Source organism: Meleagris gallopavo, chromosome 4 (assembly GCF_905368555.1).
Source record: "Meleagris gallopavo chromosome 4, MGAL_WU_HG_1.1, whole genome shotgun sequence".
Classification (NCBI taxonomy): Eukaryota; Metazoa; Chordata; class Aves; order Galliformes; family Phasianidae; genus Meleagris; species Meleagris gallopavo.
The window spans coordinates 9149699-9174699 of NC_139407.1; the positions used below are offsets into that span (position 1 = coordinate 9149699).

The 25001-nt window shown below is 44.9% G+C and overlaps 1 protein-coding gene across 3 annotated transcripts in view; it reads right to left on the reverse strand.

Annotated features, from left to right (window-relative positions):
* Window positions 1–1260: 1260 nt before the first annotated feature.
* The window catches only part of ELF2 (E74 like ETS transcription factor 2), a 29622-nt gene continuing 5881 nt past the window's right edge, over window positions 1261–25001 (reverse strand). Inside the window, exons 3-9 of one of the 3 annotated variants that reach the window (XM_085222085.1) lie at window positions 24460–24625; window positions 12542–12655; window positions 11431–11604; window positions 9619–9705; window positions 4077–4269; window positions 3351–3704; window positions 1261–2972 (exon numbers count right to left, since the gene is read on the reverse strand). In XM_085222085.1, coding sequence (XP_085078211.1) covers window positions 2345–2972; window positions 3351–3704; window positions 4077–4269; window positions 9619–9705; window positions 11431–11604; window positions 12542–12655; window positions 24460–24625 — 1716 coding nt within the window. In that variant the 3' untranslated portion in view covers window positions 1261–2344. Of the gene's footprint in view, window positions 2973–3350; window positions 3705–4076; window positions 4270–9618; window positions 9706–11430; window positions 11605–12541; window positions 12656–16427; window positions 16926–24459; window positions 24626–25001 lie in introns of those variants that run through there. The other 2 variants (XM_085222087.1, XM_085222086.1) reach the window with 2 other exon arrangements.

Sequence of the window (25001 nt, forward strand, 5' to 3'; positions counted from 1 at the left end):
CCCAAATGGTAGCCAGGCTGTATGGAACTATTCCCGTATTTCTCACCATTTGAAGGCAAGAATAGGTTTACTGCTAGGACTCTGCAGGTAGCTTGTTTTTTAGCTTTAGAAGTTAATGTGAAAAAATAAACTTTAGCGCAGCTGTTTACTACCGGCCTCCTTTATAATTAATGAAGACCTCAGATCCAGATTTCTGTTTTAACTGCTCATCTAGGCATGAAGTACATAAATGGTCGTTTAGGCTTTGATTACTTTGAGATTTACCAAGCCCCTGCTGTGAAGACTTCCCAGAGCATCTTGCTAGCAACTGGAGGTTCCTCTTGGGCACCTGGGTACCCACAAGCTGATGGGCTGCTCCTGTAGTGACAGCTGTAGTACCACTTGTGGATCCCCATGAAAACAGGATGAGCTACTAACACCTTTTTTAGGCCACACTCTTGTGCACAGGCTGTAACTGTGGCATAACTCTTGTACTGCACTCTCACCCGAGCTTCACCCTGCACCCACAGCTTACGGGCAACTATAAATACAAACCCTATTTAGATACTTACCTCATTCGGGGGGGAGCAGGGAAGGTTACCTAAAATTACTGACTTGTGTAGAAGCCAAAATATTAACAGTTGAAGATGCCAACGATAACAGCATCAAAAAGTGCAACAGTGCAACACATTTCTCCTTTGTCAGTTTCTACTCACCAACGTTTTCTACTTGCCTCTATGAGACAGTCAGATCAGTACAATCAAGTAGAGAAGTCTGCTCACTTCCCCCTTTTTACTTTGCAGTGCAGCCTTAGAAAATGAAGGAATTGCTGGAGCAGAAAGTTGTCCCAGAGCTTTAGAAGATACCGGTTCTCAGAGCTATTTCAGCAAACCCTGTTTTCTTTGCTTTACAGCAAATGGGAGCACACAGAAAGTTATGGGCTGGAGGGCAGCACCTTCCTAGCTTCTCGAGTTACTCCAGTACTCATCTGATCAGCCACAGTGGAAGAACACTGAGTATGCTGACCGTGCTAAAAAAGCTTAGAGAACAAGACCCCTGTCAGAAGTCAACTACTGCAAGCTTCTCAAATGCTTCAGTGAAACATATTTCAGTGCGCTGTGTGGGAGAGCTGCCAGCCATGCGGAGTATCAGAGTGCTGGGGAGCTCCATGTTACCACACTATCCCAGCTACCTGAGGCTGAATGCCTGGATGATTTCAAGTGAGCAGAAAAGGAACCAAACAGCTGAAAGGAGAAAGTTAAAAACAGAAGGCAGACAAAACAAATTTCATTTCTATATTTCAGTAAAACCTACTTGAATACACTTTGAAACAAGAGTACAACAAAATAGAATATACTTCAAATGTTGAATATACAAACTATTATAGTTCATTCTGAACACTGGTACTTCCCTCTTAACTTCAACTAAAAAAAAAAAATTTACAGGTTTAGAACTACCTGACAAAAGCTCATGCTGGGTGTGACCTTTCAAGTGACAGAGTAGAGCTGAAACTGAAATGTATGCACAGATGTCAAGGCTAAGTGAGAGACACAGGCATGTTACAGCAAAAGGCCGGAGGCCTGCTGCTATTTTGTCCACAATTAAGAAATTTAGACAGACTTTACCTACCATACAAAATATGTTACATGTAATTCTATAACAATACTGTGCTAGGTACAAGATTTTTTAAAAAATTTGTTTTAATAAAAAAGCTTTAAACAAACAAGCCATTAGCTTATTTCAAGAAAGATAATTGAAAATCAGTCTAAGGCTTTCATTTTAAATCTGCTTAAGCTATGATACAAAAATCCCTCTAGGTCTCTGTCTTCTTTTAGAAGCTCTTCAATCTCCTTTATTTCACATTCTACAATACCTAGTAGCAGAGGTTTTCACTTAGCACCAGTTGAGTACTGCGGGCACACAGTAGTGATTGCTGGTATGCATATAAAATTCATCAACTTTGCCATTTCTAGAAATGAGACTTTCCTCTTCCCTGAAAACCAAAAACCAAGGCAAACCTCTCACACAAATCAATTTTAGTGTTCCAGGTCTTAGTGTGCTGTGACAGCGTAGTGAACTGTTTGGTCCCTTTTCAGTCTCTCTATCGTTCCTTCTCCATGGGTTCAGCTGTCTCCTGACTGGAAGAGGCCGTTTCTGTCAGCATAGCAATGTGGTTCCATTCCCACTGAAACACGGGAAAAATACTTCTTTTTCTCCCCACTAAGTCTCCAATATTACACATGTTTTTTAACACTTCCAAACTCTCCTTTTTGACGTGGCGATCGCCTCCACTTCCCTCCCCAATTATGTCAGTTTAAGCAAAACAGTAACAGTCTGTAAGTCCACGATGGAAGCAACCTGTTCTTCACTTCTCACACGTTAGGATTCCTTCTGTTTTCATTGTCACAGGAAGCGCGATAGCCGAGGGCGTACTAACTACTACTACGTGGGTTACAGTCTTGCTCCCATCTGCCGTCTTCTCTTCCTGTAAGAGCTGCAGCGTTTTCACTTCACGTTCTTGTGTTACAGCTGCTGTGTCTGATTTCACTTCCGGGCTTTTTATTACTGCACTAATAACCCTGGCGGCAGTCTGGCCGGACGCCTGCTGCGCAGGCACCGATAGTCTCATCACTGGTGTCCCGTGAGCTATAGACACTGGGGTTAGCGCTCTAACAGCCAACGGGGTTCCAACAATGTTGATGCTTCCCGACCCAGTCAGGCCTGGTTTTGTTTGTACCTGACACTGCGTCAGCTGCGTGGCGGGGATCGTAATGATCTTGGCAGGCTGCATCGTGATTTTGTCTCCGTTCTCGGTAGCTGTTGGCATCACAGTAGGGATTGTCTGGATTACTACCTTTGGAGTTGTTGCCGTTGTTGGACTTGTGTTGGTAATTAACGGCGACCCTGCGTTTACTGACTGTACTGCCACAGTAGAAATTTTCTGTCCCAGAGAGGTCATTACAACAGGCACTTGCATTGCCACACGTACAGTCCTGCAAAATAAAAACGTGTATTTAAACCGTTAGCGCTGAAAACAAGGATACACAAATCCCAAATTTGCAGATTTCTAGCTGTTTTCCTTAAAAACAACGACGACAAAAACCTCCTGTCCATCTCATAATAGGAGCTTGTAGATTGAGCAGCATCTCTCTCTCCCTTCTCTACATGATTTTAAAATATGCTTGAGGGCAAGCGCACTGACAGGCGGTCTCTCTCATAAACCACACTTTCACAGTATTCTATCACAATTCATGGCTGCCTGTAAATCAGAGAGGACTTCCAGCATATAAAGTAATGAAGACACCGTCCCAACCAAAAAGCTGCTTGTCATTCATTGGTGAACAACAAGCCCAAGCCACATCAATACAAACCTGGGAGCTGACGATGCTGGGACAGTAGTAGTGGTTGTCGAGGGGCGAGATGATGATGTATCGTGTGCTGGTGAGGCAATATTCACCACTCTGGTGACTGCTTTTTCTGTTCTGGTACAGCTTAACTGAGACAAGTTTTTTCCTCCACGTGCAGAGGTTGCTGCTTTCAAGAGGTTTTCTGCAGATAAAGACACTCTCTCCAATGACTTTTCATCTGTAGGCATTGACAAATCTTCACTGCAGGGTTCGTTTTTGTCATCATCGATGACAACTATATTTTTTGGCATCTCCTTAAACTGATAAACAAGCCTCTGTCCCTCAACTTTGGCAAGGATTCCTCTTTGATAGTAGTATCTGCAAGAGAAGTACCGTTAAGTAGTAACTGATATTGCTGATTCTAAAGAAAAACTCGCTCTGTGCTAACATAACCACAGCCAAAAATAAAACGTAAGAAGGTATGGCAAGAAGCTGGCACAGCATCTCAAATATCCAGCTTAAAAAAAATCTGGCCCTTTAAACACAAACCTCTAAAGGTAAATTGCAAATTAACTGGTAACATGGAAAGCAACAGGAACTGCAAAACTGCTGCTTTTTCATCAGCCAAGTCAGCAAAAGGGCAGTTTTTAACACCTCAGAATTTGTATTATTTCTATAGAGTTCAATTTAGACTTAAGGATTTAAGAGTCAGATATGAAACTGCAGGAATTCAGCAGCTTGAGATTTTACCTCAGAGCTCTTCCCATGGTCTCATAGTTCATGTCAGGTTTGTTTTTGTGTTTTCCCCATAGTTTGGAGACAGCTTTCGAGTCCACCAGCTTAAAGATTCCTTTCTCTCGCTGAGTCCACTTAATATAACGAGGACAAGTATTTTTGTCCTGGAGAAGGTCCAGAAGAAACTCCCATAAGTATGTTGTATTTCCTATAATCAGAAAGCATTTGAACATTAGAAATCCACTTTCAAGGGCAGCAGAAAATTCTCCATATATAGCTAACTCCAAATGACCTAAATTACAGGCAAACACTACACAGAGGATGGTATGTAATGTAACCTGCAAGCATTCATTCATTCTATTTAGTAAAGCTTTCATAAATATTTACATTCTGAGAGGAGCTAATCCTGGTGATCTGTTGTATAGCACAGGAGCCTCTTCAATTCCACGCTCATTCCCAGTTCTTGAAAAGTGAAAAGTATAGGAGGGTGTTCCAAGACTCTACAACCTACAGCTGCTCTGCACAGATAGGAAGACAGCTCAGAATTTTCTTCTCAGTTTCTTAAGCAGAGGAGAGAAATGCCAGTGCACTTTAAGATGCTGAAGTACAAGAAGACAGAAATAAACAATGTTCAAAGGCACACAACTTTCAATAACCAACCATCTAAAATGGCAAAAAGGCTACAGCCTCCTGTCCAGGACTGTCCAGGATCATCCTGCTGACTTCGATGGGACATCAGCACCAAAGGGGCTCTCACACCTGCTGCTGACAGCCCCGTGTTCTGATCCAAATGTATCCTGCAGAATAACCAAGGCTCTGCTAGGTGCAAAGCCAGTCCAGCTACTCCCTGCAAGGATTTACGTGGCAGAAATGCCACACACCTTCCTGTAACTGGGAAGGTACAGAATGAAGAAGCCTACAGAAGAAGAATTCAATACTTCTCAGGCATTTCAGAGGTGTACAATCTCTGTACAGTTTCCACTGGAGGTGCCCCAAGACAACATTTGTAACAGTGACTATCAGGATGGCATAAAACATAACATGAGGGCTGCCCGGACTCTGACTATGCCTAGGAAAAGGGAAAGAAAAGCAGAAGGAAAAAAAGATACCTCTCTTTTATCAGTATTGCTGGAGAAGACTGCTAAAGCAATTCAAGAAGGGAAAACCAAGACAGATCTACAAGAGTAACAACCTCAGAATGTCAATCTCAATACACGTGATCATGCTTCCAAGCCACCAGCAGGTGCCATGGGCAAATTAAAATATACACTCCAGTATTTTCTGTGTGCAAAGAGATCAGTAACTCTTGAGGTTTAATGGCCCAGCACACTACTTGTTTGCAGCATGGAGTAACAACAAAAAATATATTAAGGCAGCTGAAAGGCCACTCTTACAGATTCCAAGAAGTCAACTATCTTAGAAAAATCTCATTATGGTTTTCATCTTCTGGATGATGATCTCAAAGACAGACTACTCAATATTTTTAAAAGTGCTCCAGTAAACAGCAAGTACCGAATCAAGTGATATGAAAATCCAGCTGCATTTCAGAGAAATCTGTATAGGACTTATATGAGGAAAAAGAGTCAAGAAGAGTACTCCAGAATCCTGGAATCGTCCTGGATAATCTTAATGCTGTAATGCTGCGGAAGTGAAGGATAATTTTCACAAAACAAACTCTTGCAGCTTTTTATATCATTCTTCTCATTTCATTTATCAAGTCAGAATAATCTTCCCTAATTTATTAATCTCAGAATGCTGTTTATTAGATGCTAAGTGTTTTAAGTCCTCATAATTGCACGTAACCAAGCAACCAGTAAGTTTCCATTTCAGAAAGAATTCTACAAGAGAAAAAATATTAACTAGTAGTGTATTCCTTGAAATTAATTCTGGTTTTTTTTGTTGTTGTTGTTGTTTTTTTTTTTCCTCTTAGCTCCTTAGAGATAGGATATCTGGGTTCACCAACAAATCCTGTAGAGGTCTGCAACAGTTTCACTGCAGAAATAAAAGTGACCTTCGAGAGAAATCATTCCTGAAAGTGCCTTATTTTTTCTGCTGGAATGGAGCTGCTGACTCAACACTTTTTCCTTTTTTCTTCAAACTCTTAGTGACCTGAATAACATTTTTCCACATGAGGGCTATGGAATAGTTATGTTACTCAGAGGCCATCTACTATGCCAGTAAGCTCCAGCAATACTACAGGTATGCTGCTCTGCCAATTATGGTTGCTATGCATTTAACACAAAGCTAACTTTAGAAATGTTTAACAGAACTTTGAACTATTTTAAAATCCTCTCTCCCTAGAAAACTAACCTTTCCTAATACTATGAATCCGAGCCTATTGACTCCTGAGGAAGAAAAAGATATGACTATAAAATGTATTATCTGAGCAGGTTTACATTCATGCTGCTCTTATGCATCCAAAATCCAGCATGGTAGACATAAACACATATTACATCTTGCTAGGGAGACAGCCTTTTTCAATAGCATGTAAAACTCATCTCCATGCCTGGAAGGTCTCAAGATCACCAATGTATCTTAAGAGTGCACAGAGTTGACACAGTTATTACCCACCTTACCTTCAGTATAGAGCAATTTGGCACAGTGAAATACTTTTTTTGTGTCTACCTGATTATTACAACTGTCTGTTACTTAATCATAGAATCACAGAATCATAGGATCAGCAAGGTTGGAGAAGACCTCTAAGATCACCCAGTCCAACCTATCACCAATATTTCCCACTAACCCCACTCCCTCAGTACCACATCTAAACGTTTCTTCAACACCTCCAGGGTCAGTGACTCCAACACCTCCCTGGGCAGCCTGTTCAGCACCTGATCACTCTGTAAGAGTAAAAAGTTTCCTAACATCCAACCCGAATCTCCTCTGGCACAGCTTGAGGCCATTCCCTCTGGTCTTATCACAACTTACACAGGAGAAGTGGCTGACCCCCACCTCACCACAACCACCTTGCAGGCAGTTGTAGGGAGTTATCAGGTCTCCCCCGAGCCTCCTCTTCTCCAGACTGAACAATCCCAGTTCCCTCAGCCACTCCCTTTAAAACTTGTGCTCCAGAGCCCTCACCAGCTTCGCTGCCCTTCTCTGGGCACGTTCCAGGGCCTCAGCGTCTTTCTTGCGGTGAGGGGCCCAAACCTGAGCGCAGTACTCGAGGTGTGGCAGCACCAGGGCTGAGTACAAGGGTACAGTCACCTCCCAGCCCCCGCTGGCAACATGATCTCTGATACAAACAGGCTGCCATCGGCCTTCTTGGCCACCTGGGCACACTGCTGGCTCACATTCAGCCAGGTGCCAAACAACACCCCCAGGTCCGTTTCTTCCACACAGTCTTCCAGCCACTCAGCCCCAAGCCTGTAGCATTGCCTGGGTTTTTGTGGCCAAAGTTATGGCAGGACTTGGCACTGGTCTTGTTGAAGCTCATCCTATTGGCCTCAGCCAAGCAATCCAGCCTGTCTAGATTGCGGTGTAGGGCCTTCCTACCCCAAAGCACATCAACACTTCCTCCCAGCTTGGTGTCACCTGCAAACTTACTGAGGGTGCTCTCAATGCCCTCACCAATCATCAGGAAAGATATTGAACAGGACTGGGCCCAATACCCACCCCTGGGGAACACCACTTAGTGTGTCAGCTGTAGTCTCAAAATACAAGGACTAACAGCCAGAAAGCATGTCAATGATACAAGGCATTGCATGTATCAACTGTCACATTTGTACCAGCACCTATATTGAAAGGCTCAAGGCCAGTTCCGCTCCCTCCAACTGAGGGAAAAAATCTCCTGCAGCTTTATGCTATCTGCCTACACTTTAAAAAGAGCACTTAAGCAAAGCAAAAGCAAAGTAAGGGAAGTGAAGCCAGATATAAACTGTCAATCTTCTATGCAAAGACAACTACTAGTACTTTCATCCCAATTAAAAACAAGAGTCTTCAGTTCCCTCAATATAACAAACTCAAGCTGATTATCTACAGTTGCTTTACTTTGTACTGCAGCCAGAATGCACAGAGGAAGAAGTACCTACATTGACAACAAGCAACCTGTTTCCAGCTGTGTACAACCAGCTGTTCTCCTCCTCCATGACTTAAATCTGCTGACAGCACTGAGCTCTAACAGTAATTCCTGTTTCTCCAGAAATACGTTACATGTAAAGCAACCTGCATATGGCAAATCATTTCTGGAAAGAAACAGTAAAAAAATTAAGCCAATAACAAAATATTTTGCAAGACTTAAAGTTAACCTTCATGAAGAAGGAAAATGTATTTTGTGCCAGCTGTGGTGTAAAATATGAACTGAGATACCTCGTGAGAACAACAAACGAAAGCATATCCTAAGCGCCCATAGAAACTGGAAAAAAAGAGTAGTAACATCTCACACTTCATAAAACTAACAGCTAAGGAGAGAAATCACCAGTAGAGACACAAGCTGGAAGGGACAGAAACACATCCTCCTTTCTGCAAGTCATTTCTGCAGCAACTAGGCAGTTCACAAATGCTCTTCAGATAACGGAAAGCACTAATAGCAACATCAGAATTACAAAGAAGGCTTAAAAAATAACTTAAAAAAAAAAATCAAACAAGAAGCACTTTTAAGAGCAGCAAATACAAAGATCTGCTACAGCGAAAATCAAAGGCACCAACAGTGACCGATGCCTAGAAACTTAATTATTTTCTGCACCAGTTTCCATGAGCCAGCATCTATTCTTCCTCAACTCCCCAGATAAGGAATGACGTAAATAGCAGAGATCCTGCTTTCAAACAAATCCTGAAATAACAGCTCTCGTGCTGACAACTGCATGGTCTTTCAGCTGGTACACTGCTACTGAGAGTCACTAAAACTCTATTTCTCCCAGCTGTAAGTACAATCTCCTAACAACTTTTCGTGAAGTTAGCTGGGAACAAGATCCATGATCTGCACCTAGGCAGGGCTAAGAGCTGATACACTGTACTGCAATTCAACAGTAACCTGTAAGTGGGTGCTGTGGGTCTGTCTGATGTCTGGGTGAAAAGCTGAGACTTGCAAACCAAGAAAGGACTCTTCATCATGAAAAACAATAAGAATAATGACTCTTGTGCATAAAACTCCTCACTCAAGCCGCAGAGAAACATATCATCATTTGTTTTCACCCTCAAGCCAATTTGCATCTATTAGTCAAGCAACACATTCCCACTGAAGTTGTGAATCAATTAAGGAAACACATTTCCAACCCTCAACAAATGCCCACAAGCTGCTTCTACTTCAGAGCCAAGTCCTACAATGGCAGCTTAACAAATTATTTGCCTGACAACAAGTTAACACACACCCCAAAAGACAGCAATAAATGCAAAGCAAATGAAAATGTACGGGTTGTATTACAGGGCACGCAGGGGAGTTAGGCACATCCTTGCACTCCATCTTGCATCAACAAATGCAAAGAAATCAAATAAAGTTGAGACCGAATGAAGTCAGTGCAAATTCACCCACCAAAGTTTTCAAGATCTTAGTTTTATCTATGACATATACAATACATATAAATGACATGATCTTAGACTTAACAATGTAAAATTATACCTTTGCCTTCTCTAGGTTTCTTCTTTATACCTAGGTCTGGAGACCCATCTGAAATGCTCGATTGTTGGCTCTTGGGTTTACGGCCAGCTGCACACACAAAACATGCAGGGAAAAACGAAAAGTATTAATTGTATGCAGAATAAAAGCATTTTGTAGTTTGATTTTCCTGAAAGAAGCAGTTCATTCTATTTTTTTTTAATGCTATTTCCTTGCTTCAAGTATGGATAAACTGACATTCTCAGATTACAACTATTGCACATCCAATTTAACGCATCATTCGTCTGCTTATTTCATAGGCAGATTTAACCTCATTTCAGATGAATTACTGGCAGGTGAAGTACACACATATGAAGTAAATCCAGTGTATTTGCATTCCTTTAGTCACATGCCTCTTTTACTCTGGAACCTACCACTCTTTTGCCTGCTTTGTTTTCGATATTCTAGCCCATGTGTCCATCAAAGCATCAGTTTTCCTACAAAATCCTACAGCTGAAACCACAAACTCCCACTTCCACTCCACATCTGCCCATTAAAAGCTACAGGCAAGCTTCCTCTCAGCGTGCAGCCCCTGGGATGCAGGTCTCAGGGTGGTGCTGGGGCTGCCCTGCCCTCACAGCCCCCTGCTGTGTTCCTATGTCAGGGAAATCCTCACCCTTTTACACTCCACTGACCTTTCCATCGAGGTAAACAGGCCCAAGCAGGGATCCAAGAGGATCATAACCCAGGGCAGCAGACTGTAAACAACCCTTGCTTCTGCCGTCACTTTGAGTAACTCTCCTTCCTCAGGAACAACAGCATTATCTTTTGCTGATGAATAATATTCTTCAATAAATGCTGAATTCAACAAGCATTAATTATGACAACAGAAGTTATCATTCTGTTGCTGTAGCTGAATGACCTTACGCACTGTCAGCTTTCTGAGCATAGCCCTGTAACACAATCTGCCCAGTAATGACTATTCAGACAGACAGTGAAAAAAATGAAGAAATGGTTTAAATCCAATATACAGCTATAAAAAAGCACTATCATTATTTTCCTGCCTATGTCATTTAGGGTAGTTACAGCCATTTGCGACACGCATATGACTTCATCAAATCTCAAACTCATAGACCTCAGCTATATAATGCTTTATCATGACACTGCAGTTTTTTTCCCCTAAACGAGAAGCAACCCCGCATACATACAGCTGGAATCTCTAATAAAGTTCTCCTATGGTTAAGTGAATTATAACATGCCTGTAGGCAAACTGCTAGCCCAGACTGATACCAACCATTCAGAGCCATCTCATTTGGTAGCTGAACGCTTAGACCTTGTTCATTGTTCCTAAAGTGTCTCCTCCAAGACACACCAATCAGACAAACAAGATACTTCTCTCACCAGAAAGACACTGTACTGATTCTGTAAATCAATTTACGCACTTGTAAGCTAGTAACTTTCCTACTGTTCTATTCGAGGACTCCTGAGACCACCCACTCTCACATACCTATTCCAGAGAAATATTTACCCCCCCCTTCAAGTCCTTTCCGAATCCTTCTTTACCCTTCCACCACTCTGCAGACTTCACTTAACAAGGCACAGAGCAAAAAAAGAAATCCTTTTCCTTAACTGTTGGTGAAACGCACTCTCACTACTTTTGGTTGTTGTCACAGGTTTGTTCTCTAAGAACTCACATTTCAGACTTGAACCACACTGATAACACGAGCAGAGAAATCAGCTAATCTAACCCATCCGTATCCATATCGACTGCACCATCTGTGGCTGTCTGCATACGAAATAAACCCTGAGGTAGCTGCTACGAGGAGCCATACGCACCTTTTTTCTTCTTCATTCGTTCATGGATATCAGGGGATGTTCGAACAGGAGATGAATCCATTGGTTCAGATTCATCTGCTGGCACCTCTACCACAGTTTCTGCGATCACATCGGGCCTCATGGCTGCATGGATGAACTCTGGGGTTGACACACAAGGAGGGACCAAAACTTCCACTAAGAGAGGAAAAGGGGGAAAAAGGAAAAAGTATGTTACGAAGTTTCTACTTGACTATTCTAATCTCTCTTATATAAAATTGTTTTAAATAAAGCAAGTGCAAAAATGTAGCAAGATTCAATTCCAACAAACCGCCATGTAGAAAATCAGTCCACTCCCCAAAACATGCACACCTGTGATCATTGTTAAGCATAAGACAATTATATCAAAGCAATACTGTTTTGATTTAAGCTCAACTTTAAATTCAATTTTAATTGAAGAAAATTAGAGCTCAATCTCTGATCCTTAGTTAATTAGGGACCAAGAAATGGGTCTGGTTTGCACCCCAAATTCCATTTCATATTTTATAGCTTTTGGGTTCCAGTCTGATCACAGTTTCATCCAATGTATATTAAGTAACTTCAGAAAGAAGATACAGTTAAAAGAATCATCAACACTGACTTCTGGGTTTTTAAACTGGTAACAATTTACAACATCCTGTATTCAGATATTCTTTCTAAAACAGAAGAACAGATGAAAATAATTTTCCCTTGAAGTAACTATTCTAGCAAAGCAAAATGTCAGGTTCATAGCATCAAAGACCGACTTAAGTAGGACGGGATGCCTGAGGCCACCTGGCCCAACCTCTGCTCAAGCACGGAGGCCCTGAGCAGGGTGACCATGATGTTCCAGTTAGTTACTGAGGAGCTCCAAGGAGACTCCACAACCTCTCTGGGCAACCTGTGCCAATGCTCCATCACCAGCACAATAAAAAAGTGTTACCCGATGTTTAGATGGAAAAGTCACTTTAAATGTGTAGCTATTAGAGTATGTGCACCCCAACAGCATCACTCAGGTAAATGATATCACCTGGAAGCATGCTTCTTACAGGTTGATGGTTTTACTGATTAGTGGAAAGAAAAACTGCTTGAGGAGGAGAAGCTGTAAATGACATACCAGGACTCCTGGCATTTCTCAGGCAGGTAGGAGACTCCATATGAAGCAAGGCCTCTGCAGCTTCAATTGTCTTATCTGTGCAGTGTACATTGCTTCCGTGTACTGATGCTTCCACTGCAGAAGGATAAAAGTGTTATGAGACCAGATTAGTCATACAAGTCATGGAAGGTTTAGGTCAGAAGGGCCCTTTAAGATCATCTAGTTCCAATCCCTCTGCTATAGGCAGGGACACCTCTAGACCAGCTTGTTCACAATCCCATCCAGCCTGGCCTTGAACACTCCAGGCTCAAGTCCATACATATCCCTGTAAAACAATGCTGTTCAATCTTAAACATGAAGATCAAGAAGTTGTCCAGTGTCTTCACACCATTACACCTTACTGCCAACAGAAACGTTTAGGGGAGACACGAGACAAGCAGTCAACAAGAACCAACACTGTCACTTCTGAGATCTCTGGCTCACAGCCAAGCTCCCTGTTTCTGTTAGGAGTTCAAGAGCTTACAGAAACAGAGTTTTGAGGGTTTCTGCTCCACTTCCTATTTAAGCAAAATAAACCGGATTGTGATGAAGATGGTTGTAAAATGACACAGCAGAGAGAAACAAAGCCATCTCCAACTGTGATCCCATTAAGATACAAACATCACTTCTCTTCAGATTTTCAGTCTATTTTGATTAAGTGTACATATAAAAACAAGATTAATTTGCAAAACAGTGATATCTTATTTCCTAATACTGAAAACATTGGCAAGCTGGGTTTAACAGGCCTGGTTGGTAACGAGAAAACAACAGAACCACAAAGCATTCAAATACTAGGAGGTGCTTAAACAACAGCTGAGGAATTAAGGCAAAAAGCTCTTTTTTTGAGTTCTGAAAACTCATGAACACTAAGTAGTTAAATAAACTAATATAAAGTGACTCCAAGAGAACGCACTTAAACTTGGGTACAAGGCAGACCATTGGGACCCAGCACAACACCAAAAAAAAGGGAACCCCAGGCATTCTGGATGCCAGCTGCTCTGTGGGCAGGCTGGGCAGGGTCCCAGGCAGCACAGCCACCTGTCCCGTGTCACCGCAGCACAAGGTGCCGGCTCCTGCAGCTCAGCTCACCATTTAAGGCAATGTGTCTCTCCGGGTCCCGGCGCTGCAGCCAGAAGGCAGGGCTATCTTTAGCTGCAGCGGGGTCACCTGTCTGCAGCCCCTGCCATCCGAGGGGCATTCGGTGAGCGTTCTCCACGAGAGCTCTGAGGCACCTATCCTGTTACCAACAGTGTCTGAGAAACAAGTGATGGCTGCGTGCTGGAAAGCAGGAAAATACCATTGCTGCTACTTCTGCCTCGGGAAATCCTACAGAAACAGATTAGTGCAGGCACACGTGGGGAAAAGCTAGCAAATCAGACTTTAAAGGTAAGGACTGGAAGCTTTAAAGCCCTTCAAGCAAACACAGAAGTTAGCAACACCTGGAAAACACAAAACTTCTAGCAGAATGAGACACCCCGCTGAGCCAACCCGCTGCCACTGCCCTGCCCAGATGCTATTTAAGGGGCTCTATCTCCTGCAGCAGTAGGTGCCTGATAAGGCTGGCATTCCAGCACAGGGCAACAACAAAAGCTCACCCTGCGGGCACAGAGATCAGTGCCAAAGGACAGGTTGTTACCTGCTGTGTCCCAACAGCCCTCCCCAGCAGCAGCTCGGAGCGGTCTCAAGCCCTGGGATACCTGCACCCACAAGAGAGGCCCTGCAGGCAACATTCTACCTGAGCGTTCCTCCTTCCCAAGGGAAGTCTCAGCCACACACAAGCAAATGACTGGCTCATCTGGGACAAGGGCAACAAGGTCATTCAGGCCACTCTTTGTTCCTTTCCAACACCACTCCAGCACCATGCCAATCTGACCAGGGGCAAGGGAGGAGAGGGTGAGGGAGAGGGAGAGGGAGCCCCAGCCCCTGGGAGCAGCAAGGCACCTGTCAGATGCAGTGAGTAACCCTACTGCACTGACACATTGGGAAAAGCATCAATCCACATCTCAGTGCCAATTTTAAAAAAAAAGCTCTTTTAGCCCCTCTCAAAAACGTCCCATTAACAGATGACAGCAAGGGCAAGCACCGAGGGACAGGCTCACTAAGAGAGCGGGACGTGCAGAAGGCAGAGCCATCAGCCCAGTTCCCCTGTACTGCAACACTGGGAGTGCTCCTCATGAGAGGTGTGGGGGAGAACTGCACCCAGAGGAGCAGCAGTGCTCACCTAAGTGCCAACTGCAGCCAAAAGACACTGCCATGGGAGATCACTGAGGTTCCTCACCATGCAGCATCCCTGCAGCTCACACTAACAAGGGCATACTGCAGCAGTCCATCTGCTCACCCATGGCTGTGGGACACCACATTTGCTTCCATCCTTTTAACCCAAATCTCATCCCATCGCTTTCATGAAGTAATACGATTCTAGGGTACTTTTTTCGCTTTACATTAAAACTAAGTTTTCTGGTCTGTTTTACAGAAGAAGAAAAACATCTGCTTATAAAATAATCTATGTTTCTACCAGAAAAGAGAACAACTCTCCTTTTTCAAATGGGAAAAGAGAACAGGCCAGCTGATGACCATCTCCAACGCTGACTGAACACCTCCCAACCCCACTCTCCCTTCCCAAACAAATGCTGTGTGCTGTGTGTATTCAGGGCTCCCAACTGCTGATGCAAAAAGCCCTACTTGGTTGGTAAAAGGGCTGCAGCTGAGCTTCACAGCAAGAAGTACCAGCAACACACACCTTTGGGAACAGTGCTCCCAAAACAGGAGCAACCACAGGACTGAAGGCACAAGAAGAGCTAGACCGCAGTTTCCAAAACAGAGCTTTGTGATGCTGTGCTGCAGCAACCTCCCTTCACCTGCACAAGGTCAGCACGGAGCTGCAGCCCCGGGGCTTACAATGGCTTATCCCTTAATGCCGCCAGGCACCGGCGCAGAGCTGCAATGAGGGGTTCCCAATTCCAAGCACGGATGGTGGGCAGGAGCAGTTCCATGGGCACTAATGCACCTCACAGAAGGTCGCCGGGTTCACCATCAGCATTTAAAGGAGCACAGCGAACAGCAGCGCTGCCAGGCCGGTGCCGCGAGCAACGTTATCTGCCAGCCCCTCCGGCTGACTGGAGACGCTCTCGTGGACGGCAACCGAGCCAGCCGCAAACAGGAACAATCCGGGCCCAGCTTTCGCCTCCCGTTACCGACCGCACCGCCGTACCGCAACACAGCGGCCGGTAGGCACAGGAACCGGCCGAGGACGGGAGACGCCCGAGGCTCCCGACGGGAACGACCACGTGCGCCCGGCGCGGCGTCGCCGCCACTTCCGTGTTTACACTCCGCTCCCCTCCGCGCCGCCGCGCGCCCCGCCAACCCGCGGGGAGCCGCCGCTCCGCCGCCCGCCGCGCGCCCATTGGCGGCCGCCGCGCCCCGCCCCGCCGCCCTCCATTGGGCGCGCTCCGGCCGCCGCCCCCGCCTCCCCCCCCCCGTGCCGAAAGCGGGGGGCGCGGGGCCGCTTCCGCCGCGCGACTCGGGGGGGAGGGGGACCGCGGCCGCCCCGAGCCGCGCCGCACACGTGGGCCGCGCGCGCCGCCGCCCGCGCCGAGTTTAAAAGGGCACCCGGGCGGGGAAGGGGAGCGCGGGGCCGTGCCGCGACTCCGGGCCCGTCCGCGCGGCGTGGCGGGAGGCGGGCGGACGGCGGCCCGCGCGCTTCCTGGTTGCCGCCGCAGCCCCCCGCCCGCCCGGCACCGTTCCGCGGAGCCCCGGAACCGGGCGGGTGCCGCCGCCGCCCGCGCCGCCCGTTTCCTGCCCGTTTGCTGCCCGGTCGCGGCGCGCCGCGCTCCCCCCTCCCCCTCTCCCCCGTCCCGGCGCGGCTTACCGGCGCGGATGAGGAGGTCGAGCTGGTTGGTGGGCCCCTCGTGCAGGGAGGTCGCCATGTTGACGCTCCCGCCGCGGCTTCGCGTTGCCCGCCGGGCGCGCGGGGCGGGGGCCGGCGGGTCGCTGCCGCGGGGCGGGCGGCGGGCGGGAGGCAGGGCCGGGCCGGGCGGGCGGCGCGGGCACCGCGGCGGCGCTTCCTGCGGGGCGGCGCGGCGCACGCGATCCTTCCGCCGCCGGCCCCAGACAGGAAGTGCCGCGCCGGCACTCGCCGCCGCCGCAGCGCGGGGCCGCCCGCGGGCGGGGGAAAGCGCCGGGGCCCCGCCGGCCGCCCGCCTCCCGCCGGCGGCGGAGCAGCGCCGCCCGCAGCGCGGGGCCGGCGGGGGCGGACGGACGCCGGGTGCCGCGACGCCGCCCCGACCGCGCGGAGCGCCGCGTGCAGGGCCCGCACGGGGACTCCCGCGGCCGCGCGTTTCCGACCCTCCCTCGATGACGCAGGGGGCGAACCGCCGCTTTGTGCGCGGAGTTCAGACTGCCCGCGGCCCGGCGGACGAGGGGAAAGGCCGCGGCTGCGAGCGGCCGCCTCCCGTCCCGTTTTAGCATCCCCGCGACGGACGCGAGAAGCGCGAGTCGGAAGCGTTCGGAATAAAAGCCCGCAACTGCTCCGTTCAGCACATCGCATCCTTCTGAGGGCCCCCTACTCCTTCCGCCGCTCTCACGGCGTCTTAGGAGCGCAGTATCACGACCCTATTTCTCCCCCCATACACACACACACACACAGCGGTAGGGCAGCGCAGCGCTCGCTCCTCCCGGCAGCGCCTTCCCGCTAGGGGACACCGCCGCCTTCCCCTGCAGCAGCGCTGCCCGCGGGGCCAGGCCCAAGGACACGGAAAGGCACCGCGCGGGCACGCAGCTCCCTGCCCGGCCAACCCTCCTGAAGGAGGAAGGCCGCTTTTCCCCTGCGGTTCCTTGTGTTTGAACCGCGTAGTTTTGCGGTATTTTATGCTGAACGCTAATTGATTCGTCTCGCTAATCTAGTCTTAATATTTCAAGGGGATGGGGGAAGGGAAACAACCTACTGTCACTAGGGAAAAAAAGCAAGCGTGCACTTGTTAATCTCTCTTAAAGCCTCCAGCCTAGGCAGCAGGCTAGCAACAGGGCTGCAAAAACACTCTATAAAACGATGGGAGGCCCAAAGAGGCAAGAAATAATTATATTGCAGAATAGGACTACGTGAAGATGAACTTCCATTCCTCCATTGCTAATAAATAAATAGAGGGTTCTTTAAACCCATTAGGATACACTGTGTTTCACTGTAATGAGTTCACACAAGCTCAGCTGGCAAGGCAGCCGGGCCTCCTCCAGGTAGACCCACACCTATCACGTGCTACAAGCAATGATTGCCAGAACAAGGAGAAAAGAGAAACCCAACAGCATTTCATTATTCAGGAAAGCCCACGCTGAAACAGGTCAATGACACACATGAATTACCACTTAGTGCATTCACAAGTGATTTCAAGAGCATTTGTAGCAGACACACATCTCCAACCCCACACACTTGAGAGTCTTTGGCAGAGAAGGCACTTGGATAACAGGAATACAATGTAAGTGAACCACACCTCCTTACACTTTGGAATACAGGAGTAAAATAACTATCACTTTACCCTTTCCTACTAATGCATACAACCAACTCCATTCACGTTAAAGGAAATAAGTTTCACCTTTACACTGATTATTCCTTAATATGAAAGACGACCCAAGAGAAGAAGCGGGATGGGATTAACTGCATGCAAGGCAGCTGACGTAGAAATTCAAAATAAGACAAAGGGAAAGGTTTCAGCTGATCTGCAAAGAGAAAGGCTCACCTATCCAGCACTTCCTTGGGCAGTCCTCAAAACCAGTACAACATCCAGCAACTACAGAGGAATTGCAAGTCTCATCTCCCAGAGTTTCCCATGCCAAGTTTCCTTTTCCACCACAGTTCTGATGAACATGTTGGAAACGTCTCTGTTAGCAGATTGTGGCTTCCCTGAGGAAGCTCCTTCACAAGCTTTGTAACTCCACATGCTAAAATGACAGCCTTCTAATGGCACCTTTATCCATCAATGCCCATCACTGATGACAAACACTGAATCGGAAAGACAGACATGTACTTAACTATTTTTATCCACAGAAGATTCCAGAATGATAAAGCTATGCTCAGAAAAGGCAAATTATCATAAAGCAGTCACTAATTCTTGGCAGTGATTGGTTTGACTCTGCTTGTGTAAGGAGCCGAAGGCAGGCAGCAATCTGTCACTGGGTGGCATTTGCAGTCTACATGAATGCCTACAACAGTGATAGGACACGGTTTTAAACAGAGACAGGGGAGATTTAGGTTAGATATTAGGAGGAAGTTTTCCACACAGAGGATGGTGACACACTGGAACAGGTTGCCCAAGGAGGCTGTGGATGCCCCATCCCTGGAGGCATTCAAGGCCAGGCTGGATGTGGCTCTGGGCAGCCTGGTCTACTGGTTGGCGACCCTGCACATAGCAGGGGGTTGGAACTGGATGAGCATTGTGGTCCTTTTCAACCCAGGCCATTCTATTATTCAGTGATAACAGAGGAACAATACTCAAATGTCATCCAAACTAGAAAGTTTCAAGTAACTTCAGAATTCCAGGCCAGTTTTGCACAGAACTCACATGCAATCCACCTCTAGAAATTACAGAGATAGCAGTTTCATGGTTGCTGTCCTCAACAATGGGCTGGCACTTACTATTGCATTGCAACCCTCTGATGTAAAGGAATAGATTTCAGTCCCATTCTAGCAAGCCATTCAATCAGCCTCACATTTACCACAGAAAACAATAATAACGACTGAAAAGCATACACTAAATTAGTTTTTATAACAAAAAAACTTAGCGTTGCAATGTTATTTTTCTTGAAGCACTGAAATCAGCAAGGTAGAAACCTGAAATCTAGAAAGAACTGAATACCACAGCCAGGCCGTTACTGCTACACAAAAACATCAACCACAGAGCACCTGCACCACTCTTTCCATTCATATCTCAGAAAAGGAAATGCCAGCAAATATGACGCAAAATTTCAGTTGCAGCTGAATTTTGCATCTGATTTAGAAGTGTCACTGAAAACAGATGTCCGTGTCTGTAGCAGGAATGCTCCAAGAGCTACACAACGTAGCACATGCAACTGGAGAGGCATCATTTTGTTTCATCCTCACTGATATTTAGCTAGCAAAAATGCAATGGATTTCTTGGCAGTGTGAGAACTCACACCAGTGTAGTAGCAATTTCTCTTTTTACACCATGTTAACTCACATTCTAAACTTATGAATGTGTTAGGGACATTTAATCCTTGCAGTAGAGCAACTATTCCACACTTTATTCAAAGTTTCATGGCTGATTTTTTTCTTTCATCTGGCTAATGGGCATCATCTCAGCTCTTTGATGAAGACAGCGCCAACTTAAGCTGAGAGTTTAACGTGGTTCATAAAACATCCAGACTCTGGTTTCTAATCAGCACAGCCTTCTACAGCAAACTGCTCTGCACTTAGAATAATTTCGGTCAAGCTGTCTGAGTAAGGAGACAAAAAACAACCACCACAATATGTCAGCACTACTGCAATGTCCACCAAATGCCCACTTGTCTTGTAGAAGAGGCAGTTCAATCAAATCACGTCTGGACATGAAGGATACTTTGCTTCGTTTATCCCCAATGTACACATAATAAAATCAAATGTAAGGTTTTTACCAGACCTAAGTATATCACATTTAATGACTGATAGAAACCAAAGGGTTCACAGGTTCACACTCACATAAAATAAGTCAGCAGAAAACAACTTCAGCGATGATGAGAGAAGACAAAGAAATGCAAATACCTGAACAGGTAACAATTAGGGACTTTGTGACACAGACACATGGAACTGGTTCTCATGCTGATAACTGAGTAATAACCTGAAATTTCCTCTGTAAAAGAAGATTTGCCTTAACAATAAACATTTCTTCATGCCTTTCTTTTAATCGGGGGAGGAGCTAAGCCTTAATTCACTGCATATCCATCTCCTCCCTCCTTAAGGAAGGTTATCAATTTACTTGATAACTTACAGGAACTTCCAGACAGAAAAAAACCTTACGAGATCACAGACAAACATACCATCATTGTTGTCTTTGTAGCACAATATTCTTCCATCAGACTGTAATCCTAGAGGGGCTCATTTTCAGATGTCCATGAAAGTACATGAAAGAAGTTTCATGCACACCTTCCACCCCTCTGTGGGGATACCATTTATAGAATTAAAACAGAATTTCAGCTTGCACCACAGGAGGACTTCTGATGGAACATCACATTCAAAGAAACGTGGCTCAAAGACAAAGCATCATCCACATACAAGAACAGCAGATCATGTCTGTGGTACTTTCAGATCTGCATAGAGAATAAATCCAAAGATTAGATCACCTCATTAACTAACATATACATCCACTTTAGGGGCTCTGTACCATGGCAGACAACTATAAAAACTCCATTTCAGAGAGGCTGCTCCTTTAGGGATGGCAGCTTATGCTGTTACATAAACCACAAAGGTTTTGCTGTGAAGGGCTAAACACTGTAAGGATGGATAAGTAATCAGGAAGTGAAAGCAAACAAAATTCACGTATTATAAACCAATTGTTAAGAAGGCTTATGATAGAAACACTTTGACTGTTTCAATAAACAAAGATGGTAACTCTGTTCCCAATAGTCCAAAGGGTGATAAGAGTGATACCATGCGCAGGAAGATAAATTTAAATATTATTTCAATGTAAGGCTTACACTTTCCCTTCAAAACATCAGAAAGGCTTTTTACTTCCACTGAGAATGTAGTATGAGCACTTGAAAATATTATATCTAAATATAAATATTAAAACCCTTGCATTTCATTTTCCCTAGATAACTCTTTTAATCAAGTTTTTCCCCCATTCCCAGCTCATAGGCAGCTTTTTATTTCCTGGAACAGGACAGAAAAACTGAACTTGAACCAGCTGGTGTTTCTTGTTTCTTATGGAAACCTTGTTGGGCTTTACTTTTATAGTTCATGGATTAATTCTTATAGTTAATTGACTAATTATGATTAATGACTCTCAAGTAACAAATCAAGATAGATTAGCGGGAGATATGTATATATATATATTCCCCTCAAATTAAATAAAAAATCATCAGCATTCATAGAGTCGTGGAATTCGTTGAGTTGGAAGGAACCCTTAAAAGGCCCTACTAGGGTCATCCAGTCCAACTCCCCTGCAATTAACAGGAACACCTACAGCTACTCAAGCAGCTCAGAGCTCAGTCCAGTCTGACTGAGAATGTCTCCAGGGATGGGGCTTCCACCACATCTCTGGGCAACCAGTTCCAGTGCCTCACCACCCTCACTGTATATGACTTTTTCGTCATATCCAACATATATCTACCCTCGTTAAGTACGAAGCCATTTCCCCTTGCCCTATCACCACAGATGGTGATAAAGAGCCTGTCCCTTCTTTCTTGTAGCTCCCCTTTAGATACTGAAAGGCTGCTACCAGGTCACCTCAGAGCCTACAGGTAATCATACTTTAGAGTAAGGCCTTTGACAGAGCCCTCCCACAACATCCTTCTCTCCAAATTGAGAAGATGGATTTAACGGGTGGATTGTTCAATGGACAAAGAACCACGTCAGCCACCCTGCCATGCTGATCACAAAGGATGCTGATCCATGCATCTGAAGGCTAGAAATGCTGCCTTTTACTAAATTATACAGGATTCAATTAACTGCATAGTACAGAAGGGGTTCATTGAACAACATGATTTTTTTTCCCAAGATATGCAGAAATCGAGCCGTTGTATGTATCTAAATTAAGACATACCAGGAGCACATATTTCACCAAACAGGCATCCTGAAATGCTCTTAGTATTGGTATATCATCTTTACTTGTTTCTCTGTTTTAGCCTGCTTTCTCATTAACACCAACAATAGCACCTTTTATCACATCTCCAATGTCAAGCTGCTTCCTACCAAAGGCCTTTAACAATGAAAATGGAAATAAAACACACTCCAATTTACACTCCTGCAGCCCATTCCTTGTAATGGCACATTACCCAAGTGAGTGTTTCCTGGGTCCTTTATACTTCCAGCCCTTCTGAACATACTGAATATAGTTCTGAACAGCAGCTAAAAAGAAAGAATCCTAGAGAAGGACTGTGAGTTTTTAATTGGCATTTCCCCCAATTTACTGTGGCCAGAACATAATACTTAAAGACAGAAAGAGCTCACTTGCAATAGCTCCTTATTCTAAGAGTGCTGCCCTGTTAGTCATTAAGCTATCAAAATCTCACTCACAAGAAACAGGATACTTAATGTTCAAAAAGCAACACTTCTTAATGCAGAAGGTATCAAAATATGAGCACTTGAAAGCTTTTGAATGCAGGTTTAATTCATAAAAGTCAGCTTCTTGGGAAGAGCACCCTCACCTCCCACTTACCTTCATCTTAAAAGTTTTGTCCCAATAGTGAAAAGTAACTTCTAAAAAAGCCACATTTCATACCTTTCCTTTACATTAATGTAACTTATAATTAGTATATTTAATTAAAACCGCATGTCATTAAACCGAAAGCATTCCAAGATCTGAACAATTAGTTCATACATATCTTACAAAGATGATGCATGTGATTTTTGATGCGGTGCCACGTGAGATTAACATTCCAATTCCAAAAATGTATGAGCAATTGCATCCACTGCTTAGGGAGAAACTGGAGTTTAAACCTACTTTGTCTGATGGAAACGTGCACATATTTACTGCACTACTAAGTTAAACAACTGTGAGAAGAGTCAGCCAGCTGTGTTTAGCCTATGTGACAACATGAATTCCAAGTCTCTCTCTAAGTTAAGCAGCCCAAAGATATGTCTATCAGCTAGCCACATTCCACTCAAGTGGTTTAGTACAGACTGCCCAGGAGGGCTTTTCCTCCCTTTGGTTGCAGTTCCCTGCCCCAGCACTGAGCCACATCAACATACTAATCCTAGGAAAAATATAAAACATTTTAGTTTTATTGTTTCTCTGCTATTTGTTCTTGCAAAATTAGCATAGAGGAATGCTTTTCAAAAGTTTGATGAGTATGAGTAGCACAAGAAAGCAGACGGGGTGGGTGACAGCCACTGCAGCACAGCAGCAGCCAGACAATCAGATGTCACTAGGCTCTAGTAGGAGCATAACCTTCACTTCTTCAGACAGTTCAAACAGCCAATGGTCCTCCTCAGAAAGTTTAGAGCTCGTGAGCACGTGTTTTGCAGAAAGGTTTAGAGGTACGTGTATCTTTCTGTGCACAGGTCAGGTGCTTTAATGCCCAAGCTCTACTCTTTTCTTCATTCATAACTTATTTTACCATATAGCACGAGTTAATTTCAGTCCATTAGGCTTTTTGCCTGTAACAGGACAGTCCAATTCCATTCCCCTCAGCCATGCACTCCTGCCACTAAAGCAGCAATAAAACTGCTCTCAGACCAAAAACGTAGGAAGCAAGGAACAAAGCGTAGAGCTCATGGGGAAGGGGAAAGAGTTTGAAGATAGGCTAAATAGAACAATGCAATCCATGTTGCCAGTTGTCCTGCAGTTATTTGGTTCAGACACACAGCAGAACTAAATTCTAACCAGGTTCTTGGCTCAGCTGAGTTTTAAGAGCTCCAGGTTAAGTTATCTAGTTAACCCCCTACATAAGTAGTAACAAATGCATAAATGAAGATTACCCTACTTATGAGGGCACACAGTGCTAGAATACAGCATCCTAAACCTGAGGGGACATTTTTACCTGTCAAATCCCAGTCCTGCTGCCACTGAAACTAAGTACAATTAACTCCAGTGCTAACAGATCTGATCCCAGGTCAGGATCTCTACCCTGTGAATAAACGTAAAGTCACGTTCCTCAGGGACTTCTAAAAGTAAGAAAATCTACTGGAAAAAAAAAAAAAAAAAAAAAGAAAAAGAAAAAAAAAGAAAGAAATGAAAAAATAAATTAAAGTCTACCTGTTTCCACAGTTTCAGTCTCAATTTCTTGTTCCTCTGCTACATCTTGCATCAGATAAGTCTCGTCATCATAAACCAGGACCTGAGCAGCATAACCCTGTTCTAGTCTGGCACTAGGAACTGGCTCCACAATCACAGCTGGGAATTCAGAGACTGGCTCATTTTCCTATAGAAAGGGAAAAACAAAAAAAAAAAAAACCCTCTAAATACTGCACTGTTGAACTCCAAATCAGTGTTTTCCTCTTATGCTTTTACATATCTTTTGAATAATTATAACCATTCTGAAGATTTTTAAAGGAAATTTTCCTCTAAAGGAAGAGATTAAAAAGAACAAAGTAGAGCTTACTGTTCACCCAGGGGATACTCCTGAATCTCAAAGGTGTTTTTTACTAACTCTAAGCACTTAAAGTTATCTGATACTTTAAATCTTAAGATATTGGAAAAGACCAAGCTTCTAAGTTACTCAGCTTTACAAAGTGTTTCTTCTCCCTCTGCTCCATACGAAATGTAATCAAGCCTTTGTGCATATACTGCAACATACC